This window comes from Aulonocara sp. 'chitande type north' Nkhata Bay, linkage group LG8 (assembly GCF_057382095.1).
Source record: "Aulonocara sp. 'chitande type north' Nkhata Bay isolate Kocher_YH1m ecotype deep benthic linkage group LG8, A_spYH_male_GT1.1, whole genome shotgun sequence".
Lineage (NCBI taxonomy): Eukaryota > Metazoa > Chordata > Actinopteri > Cichliformes > Cichlidae > Aulonocara > Aulonocara sp. 'chitande type north' Nkhata Bay.
The window spans coordinates 27,294,849-27,303,513 of record NC_141351.1 but is presented as its reverse complement, the minus strand read 5'-3'; the positions used below and the strand labels follow the sequence as shown (position 1 = coordinate 27,303,513).

Sequence of the window (8,665 nt, the reverse complement as noted above, 5' to 3'; positions counted from 1 at the left end):
CAGATAAGAAAGCAGTGAGTTATATTCAGAACCTTTGCCTCTGGTTATCTGCAGTCACATGACTCCTAACAGAAAGTGAAGCTGTTACACTTCACCACACTCGAGCAGGAGCTGTTTGTCACTGTGACTCTTCTTACAGGTTTCATAAATGGAGTCAATGTGTCATCTCCTCAGGACCAGTTTGAACCCAGTGAGTCTGATCAACCCAGTCAGTTACACCAGCACCACAGACTTCATTAGTTATTGGGGGTCATGGGTGACACAGTGTGACTGAGGAACTGAACATGAAGCAGCATCATCTAATTCAGCGGTCTCCAACCTTTTTTGCGCCACGGACCGGTTTATGCCCGACAATATTTTCACGGACTGGCCTTTAAGGTGTCGCGGATAAATACAACAAAATAAAACCAGTACCGGTACAAAAAAAAGAAGATTTATTCATAACACACGTGAAAAGACCCAGGAAAACCGAGTAGCAATAAAAACGATAACAAAATAACGCTGAAAACCGATAAAAACCCTGAAAACCAGACATTTCACACCCGAGCCTCAACTCTCGCGGCCCGGTATCAAACGACTCACGGACCGGTACCGGTCCGAGGCCCGGGGGTTGGGGACCGCTGATCTAATTCTTAGATTCTTTCACAGGTCAAACGAGAGTCAAACTGTCTGCTCGTGTCTCCCTCTGTGTTACTCGTTAGTCACATGACCCCCAGTCTGAACCGTCCTCTGTTTCTCTTTCAGGCCTCTCAAACTCCAGAAACACCTCCAGCCCCATCGACCCAGACTCCATCCAGGTCCCCGTCAGCTTTGAGCCCGACCCAGCTGACCTGGCTCTGTCCAGCGTCCCGGGTCAGGAGATCTTCGACCCGCGCAAGCGCAAGTTCTCGGTCGAGGAGCTGAAACCGCAGCCGATGATCAAGAAGGCTCGAAAGGTCTTCATCCCGGACGAAATGAAGGTAACTTGGAGTTGGTTCTATCCCGATGAGCGGCTCAGATTTCGCTGTAATTCCCAGTCTGACCTGAGGGTGGCGGTGTTCAGAGAGGGTTAGAGAATAATAAGCAGCAGAAGTTCAGCGTGAATGAAAAGGTTTTATCGTCAGAACGCTTCAGTTTGACTGAGTTATATGATTATGTGGAATCGGTTACATGAGACGAAGCGCCTCAGGTCAGAGTTCAGATGTTTGAGTGACGCAGCAGAGGCACTCGTCCTCGGGTTCTCCTGGATGTGATGTGAATGCCTGCAGGCCGGCAGATCCATTAGGGCTGATTAGTCGGCGCGGCTTAAAGCTGCACAGTCTCGGGGTTAAGAGGCTTATGTTAGTGTGAATGAGGGAGCGGAGACGTTGCTGTGAGGTCGGGCTCAGAGGATTTGGCTTTTAATTTGTTCAAATGAAACACGGCTCTGTGTGCGAGCGCAGGAGGAAACGTGCGCGGCGTTTAGTCATCCACACTCGGTCCTTCAAACAGAGACAAGGACTCAGATAAGCACACCAAACTCACCGTTTACGCTTCCTCCTGCTTTGTGTGCTCACGACCTTTGAGGCGTTCACGTGGTCACGATCAGAAATATCAGAGTCAGAGAGGCTGAGATGGCTTGCACATGTGCAGAGGAGGGAGGGCGGCTGTGCTGGATGAAGGATGCTGAACGTGGAGCTCAGAGAGGATTCATGGATGCAGGATTAGAGTGAGATGGAGGCAGGTCATTACAGTTTACCACTTTGTTTGATATGAAGAATTTTAGGGGTTTTTATTTCTTGTGAGTTTCTGCGACAACGACTTTATACAGCAAAGTAAACCCTGACAATCTGTATGAGCGAGTACTCGGCGACAGTGGGAAGGAAAAACTCCCTTTTAACAGGAAGAAACCTCCAGCAGCACCAGACCCAGGGAGGGGCGGCGGTGGGGGTGAGGGGAGGTTCAGGGAGGCAAAATTTGAACGTGCTAAAAAGCTGATTATTATTTTCTCTGAAGTAATCCTTCCTGTTTTCCGCTCTTCTTCGAGCAGGATGACAAATACTGGGCCCGGCGCAGGAAGAACAATTTAGCTGCTAAGCGCTCCCGGGACGCCCGACGCCTCAAGGAAAACCAGATCGCCATCCGGGCCAGCTTCCTGGAGAAGGAGAACTCTGCTCTGAGGCAGGAAGTGGCCGACCTGCAGAAAGAGCTCGGACGCACCAAGAATATCCTCGCCAAGTACGAGGCCCAGCACGGGCCGCTGTGAGGGCGCGGGACACACACATGTACAGAGTTCACACACACACCGCCAGCCAGCTCGTCTCACGGCTCCGAAGGGCTCGACTCACGGCAGATTAGTCTGTGGACCAATCAGATCAGAAACACGTAGGACACGCCTCCTCTCTGATTTTGATTCTGCCTCAAAACGTTCAGTTTTAAAACGCGTTCGCTGGGGACTACTTTCAGCGGCGGATGAATCCACACTGGTGCTGTAAAATGACACACGATGCAACATATTTATAGTTTTGTTTTTTTCCCATGCGCTGGCTTCACATGACTTCCTGTTTGAGTCGAGCCCGTTACTCAGAACTCTTACACACACACACCTGTCGGGGCGTGTCTTCAGCCCTGTGAACTCTTCTCATGGACTCCACTAACACTCACTTGACCTCTGACCCCTGCTCTCCCAATGTCTGGCAGCTCCTCCCCCTGCAGGTGTGAACACACCTGTAAATGAATGTGTACCGCCTCCTGCCTCTTAGCTCCTGCTCTCTGTTAATTTTTCTGTCGGGCCCTCAGCACTGTTTCACATTCACACTAACTTTAACCTGACTTCTCTTTTTTAAACAAGTGCCCAAAATGCCAAAAGTTTTATAGCAGGAAATGTTTTTATATTTGTGAGGATAATCAGAGGTAAGCGTCTTCAGGGAGTTCAGACACGGTTGGGCGCGGTTTTGGAGCCCCCTAGTGGGTGAGGGGAGCTCAGCAGCCAGTCCGGTCACTTAAAGGGTCTGGCTGCATGTTTTGACCTTTGACCTTCACTTTAGCATGTTCATGTTTGTGTTCAATAGGAAAGCTGCTTCAGGTTTCTCTGAGCGCTCCGCCAATGAAAAACAAGCAAGATTAAAGAGATAAAATGCACTTAAATTTATCTTAAAACAATAAAAAACAAATTAAGAACAAACTTTAAGAAAATGGTTCAAATGAGAAGAAACTTTAAAGCGGTAAAAACTAACCTGAAATCAGAGTGCTCCTTGCTGTGCCGATCGAGACGTTCTTCATCGCCACAGTCTTCACATCCTGGTTCAGTAAATGTTTGGAAAGGTTGATTCCATAAAAAGGAGATATCTTTTCTGGCGGCAGCATCATCTTCGTCTCTTCTCTTTCTGTTTCTTCAAATAAGATCTAATCCGGCGTGTTTCCAGGGTTCGCCTCGCACTCTTGCTTATTTCGGGTAAATGTAGGAAGATGGAGGTGAGCGTGGGGGTTTCTGCAGCGACTGTCCTGCTTCTCATCTTCACGACTTTACCATCACCTTTTTTGTGCACGAATGAAGCCGCGTTGAAGTTACGTGTTCAAACCAAGCCGTGCTGACAGCTGATTAATGCTCAGCTGTCATGTTTTTGTCTTTCTGTGAAAGTTTGAATTTGTTTTAGAGCAAATTTAAAAATGAAATTATTTAGCACACCTGCTGTCGGTCAGAGCTTTACTCTTCAGGTACTTTATCGTTAAACAACTCCCTCTTCTGCTCGTTTCCACCTCCGATATTTTTATTCTTGGAGCTTTAATAATCTTTAAACATGTTCAGTTCAGAGAGAGAGGAGCTGAGAACTAGATCCAGTTTCAGCTCCTCTCTCTTTAAAAGCCTCCTCTCTTCTGATTGGCCAGCTGCTGGAAGCCTGCTGACGCCTGCTGTGGCAGTTTTCAAACATAAGACTGATCGTATGGATTTAATGTCAACGTGTATTAAGGTAATTAATTGAAACTTTACCACGTTTGATAAGCGTTACAGCGGCAGCCAATCGAAAGAACCCTGCCTAGAATGGGCGGGGCTAAGGTGGCTTGTTATGAACAGATCTGGTACAAGATAAGTAAAGATTATTTTGAAGTGTAAATCATGCAAAGCTGCTCTAGCAGGAAGTGAGCGGAAGAGTCCAAACAGTTTCTTGACTTCTGATTGGTTGTTTTTCTTGTTCCTGTTTTAAAATAAGAAAAAAAAAGAAAAAGAAAAGGTGATTATAAATAAACATCCCGATAAGCTGAGACGCGGTACGAGTTTCTCTGACTCTTCTTCGCCGTGTTTTTGGAAACTCGCTCCGTTTGAGTGCAATAGACGTCAGGCGTGAACTTTGACTTTTGTTTCCCACGTAGCTCAGCGACGCCCCCCGGTGGCCGAGTGAGACATAAATGTATATTTGGGTGCGTGGTGTCGTCTTATACTGTGGGTTCACTTCAGTACTCTTTACTACAGACCAAAAGACTACAGTGTATACAGGATATATTGATACACATGACAGGGTTTAATGTTTATACAGAGTTATTCTTCTTGTTTTGTACAGTCTGTTTTCCTACGTAGATATTTCCCGTGTATTTTGGAAATCCTTTCATAAATCTGAAGCGTATGTATATCACACATATATATTATTACAGTGGCGTGCCCGGCCGGGGCATGCGATGCATGGGCATTAACCTACCAGCTTCATTTTGCGTCTCACCCTGTTCTCCCCCACCCTCAGCACACCTGGGCAGGTCCCTTTAGTTTCATGACTGTGTTTGGCCCAGAGGAATGTAACCCCCCCCCCCCAACATGAAGCCCTCTTTTCTTTTCTTTTTTTTTGTATTCTGCCTTTTTATCGTTTGCTGTGGTTTCTCTTTCTGCCTCCTCCTGTTTGACTCTCTGTTCACAGAAACCTTTTCTGTCCTTGATTCTGTTTCTCATGATCAAAATAATAAATACAAGTTTAAATACCATCCATGTTGAGCTTCTTTTGTCCCCGTCTGTAGTGACAGGTGCAGAAACCAGATGAACGGGCGAGTTGATCGGGTCCGGTTTATATCCTGACATCTTTGTCATCTCTCTGTGCTGCTCTCTGCCTCGGTCTCTTTCAAAATAAAAGCTAAAGTGAATCCTTAAAAAGGACAGTCAATAAACATAAATAAAAAAAATGAACAAATAAGAGTTTAACAAACATAAAAGGGAAGGGAGAAGTAATAAGAAAATTAATGAGTAAAAACATAATCAAAATATAAACAAAACAATTTAAAGAATTTATAAATAGAGAAACAAAAAATAAGGGTGAAAATAAAATTAAAATGAAAAAATAAAGTTACTAATATAAAAAATATTAAATTTTAAATTTTGGGAATGATTAAAGTTTAAATATAATTAATAATAAAAAGGACTGGATACAAATGTTAATGTTAAATGTTTTAAATGGAAATTATTGAAGGGAAATTATAAGTAATGACCAAAAAGTAAATCAGTGTTTAAATATGTGAATTTCACTTTATGTTCTACAGAATGAAACTTTTGTTTTTAACTTTAGTTATTTTTAATATTTATATATTATTGTTTATTTTGGCACTTTTGGTCCTCTGTAATCTGAGCGTTTGAGTCATCACTTCTTCTTCTTCTTTCTTTTGTTGCCTGTCCCGTTGAGAAAGATGCCCAACGGATTTACTTTACCACGTGGATCATCACGGCCTTCCCGTATTGGTCCATTTGATTAACCTTTGTTACTATTATTTATTTATTTTATTTTATTTTAAGTTATTACAGACATGACCGGGGGATGGGAAAGGAAGAAAGAAAGAGAGGAAGAGGGTTTCCTCACTTCTAAATGTGTCTATTCATGCTTCAGCTAATTTAGCATAATTATTCATTCATAGGTTAACTGATGAATCCAAACTGCCCATAGGTGTGAGTGCGGGAGTGAATGTGAGTGTGAATGGTTGTCTGTCCCTGTGTGTTGGCCCTGCGACAGACTGGCGACCTGTCCAGGGTGGACCCCGCCTCTCGCCCTATGACAGCTGGGATAGGCTCCAGCGCCCCCGCGACCCTGAAAAGGATAAGCGGAAGCAAATGGATGGATGGATATTAATTTATTTTTATAGATTTTTTTACACAAGAAGCAAACATGGAAGTTTTCTTTGTGTTGCCGGAATATTCTGGAGTTCTTGTTGATCAGCAGATGTATTTGTACTAAAAGATGAAGAGAAGATGATTTATGCTTCATTTGAACCTGTATGACTCATCCAGTCTCATACAAATAAAGTTATTATTCAAATGTGCTCCTATGAACACGAGGATCATTTCTTTTGTGGTTTGATGTAAAGTTCATGTGTCCTCGTGGTGAAGGCCGTTAGAAAAACCTCCACAAAAGCTCAGACGGCTGATGACCACAAGGAGGCAGCACCTTCCTTTGAACCCTTTCATAATAAATGTCAGTAAATATACAGTGCATCTGAGTGTGATCACAGTGCTTATTTCAGCATGTTGTATCTGACACAGCTCAGTGACCCATCCTGTCTGTTTACTTCACCCTCAACTTTTTTCTCTTTTCTCGCCTCCCCTGTTTGTTTTCCCATTTCTCTCCTTTCTTCTCATCTTTCACCCCCGTCTGCTCCAGCATAACATCCACAAACAAAATAATCTGAATAATGAAATAAAATCATTAAAATAAAAACATTAACAGGGGAGCCTACAGAGAGTCCGCGGTGCTCCTCTTGGGACAGGACAGGTTAAATAAAGAAATACAAAACACAACTGAAGTTTAATAAAATACAAAATAAAAGAATAAAAACCCACAACAGCAATCGTGTGTTTAAATCACATGATTGCCGTTGTGTTTTATTCAGTGTCCTTTCTCTTTTGTAGCATTTTTCTATTTGCTGGTATTTTCTGAAGTTGTAGTGTGTTTGACATTTCAGGGCCACCGTAGCTTCCACCTGTTCCATGTTTACCTGTCAGCTCCTCAGGTGTGTCCAACCTTTACTCTGGTTTGGATCTTTGTTGGGACTCTTGTTAATTAACCTGCAGCCCAGATTATACTCAGCCTACAGCTAACAACACTTCATCTCTCTCTCCGTCTCTGACAGTCTCACATTAATCTTATTTCACTCTCTCTTGGAAACACCAACTTTTCTGGGACAAAATGTACAGAAGGAAACATTTTGTGCAGCAGTGAGGAGGCTGTAACCAGCAGCAGAGTGAGATAGTTTTTCATTTATTACTCATTAGTTCTTCTCACTGTCATCTGTGGAAGCAGTGCAAGCCTTCAGGAGAAGAATGAACTCGTTTAGCAGAGGTGTGCATTAACCTGCCAATCAGACTGAATGGCTCATTAAGTGAAGGGGCCCTGTTAAGGGAAACGAAGGACCACTTTGTGAGTGATTATGCACAGGTGAGGAAGCTTTAGGGGTTAAACAACTGATGTCAAGCCATTTTAGAGACTTTAATTATAAGCTGAATCGTCCCTTTCAGGGCGAGGATAAATATTTCTAATTCCTGCAAAACATTTTAAACTTCATTCATGATTTAAGGCCGCTGGCGTGCGTTATCTGTTAATCCTGATGTCCTCTTGCTGCCTGAAAAATCAGGTCCCTCATACAGAGATGTGACTGCTGACTCTTTGGGTCGAGTGCCGCTTTAATCCCGGTGTACACCCACACGCAGATTTCTTCTGATTCATGCAGTCACGTAGATGAACGCCTGTATCGCCCCACTCAGCTGGAAATGTCATTATGTAATGCCACTTTCTCAAAGTGGAAGGCAGCAGATCAGGATGTTCTGCTAATCCCACAGTTCAGACCATCACACGCTGACAGCTGAGCACTTTTCAGTCATTTCAGACTGAGCGAGAACACACAATACCCCCTACAGAGTGTTTTAGTCCTAATGTACCGCAGCATGATGTTGTCATTTTCCCCTTCAGAGCTTAGCAAAATATTTGAACCAATGTCCGCTAGCAGGCTAACTCCCCCATGTTAGCTATTGCTGTAGAAGATAAATGATGTGATTTAGTGATGCTGAAAGAAAAACTGTTTAACAGAAGTTAGTATCACAGTCACGCTAGTTGCTGAAGTAATTTGGCGAGCTAGCCAACTAGCATTTCTGCTCAGGTATGACTTTTTCACCAGAATGTTATATTTAGCCAGCTAGCTTTAGCTTAGCTACGCTATATAACTTTAGTGATTATGGCTAACATTAACTGATTAAAATAATTTGAACATGACCAGCTTGGGTGAATTAGCCAAAGTCAAACCTTGCAGTTTTTCAGTGTTAGCAGAAGAAGGATGGGTAACAGTCATCTTCATGGACCTTCTGCTGGCTAATGTTACCAAACATTAATTTAATGTCATGGTGCTGGGTTGGTGACCCAGTGGTTTATGAGTTTTGTACTTTTGGTTTCTTCACATGGTGTTAAGTTCCTTAGTCTTTTAGTGTTTCTTCAGTTCTAGTTTTTGGCTTTGTTATGTGGCTTCCCTGTGTTCTGGGTTCCATGGTTGCTGTCTCCCCATCAGCTTTATCTCCTAGTCAAATCCGTGTCTGATATGTTTCCTGTTTTACTTTGAAAGTCTGTGTCCTATGTCAATGTATTGAGTTTTGCTTCACCTTGGTCTTGTCCTGTCTGATTACTCCCAGCTGTGCTCTCCTTCTGTGCCTCGTTCCCCTCGTTATCCCTCAGTGTATTTAAGCCCCGTGTTT

At 43.4% G+C, this 8,665-nt stretch overlaps 1 protein-coding gene and 1 long non-coding RNA gene across 3 annotated transcripts in view; one reads left to right on the top strand and one right to left on the bottom strand.

Moving 5' to 3' along the window:
- LOC147324162 (uncharacterized) overlaps positions 1 to 433 on the bottom strand; it is a 1,838-nt gene extending 1,405 nt beyond the window's left edge. The window contains exon 1 of the long non-coding RNA XR_015130816.1: positions 1 to 433. This exon is cut by the window's left edge and continues 32 nt beyond it. This is a non-coding gene — a long non-coding RNA (uncharacterized LOC147324162).
- The window catches only part of hlfb (HLF transcription factor, PAR bZIP family member b), a 12,757-nt gene extending 7,828 nt beyond the window's left edge, over positions 1 to 4,929 (top strand). The window contains exons 3-4 of one of the 2 annotated variants that reach the window (XM_086304693.1): positions 745 to 959; positions 2,006 to 4,929. In XM_086304693.1, coding sequence (XP_086160819.1) covers positions 745 to 959; positions 2,006 to 2,224 — 434 coding nt within the window. In that variant the 3' untranslated portion in view covers positions 2,225 to 4,929. The remainder of the gene's footprint in view (positions 1 to 744; positions 960 to 2,005) is intronic. The other variant, XM_086304694.1, reaches the window with a different exon arrangement.
- Positions 4,930 to 8,665: the final 3,736 nt, after the last annotated feature.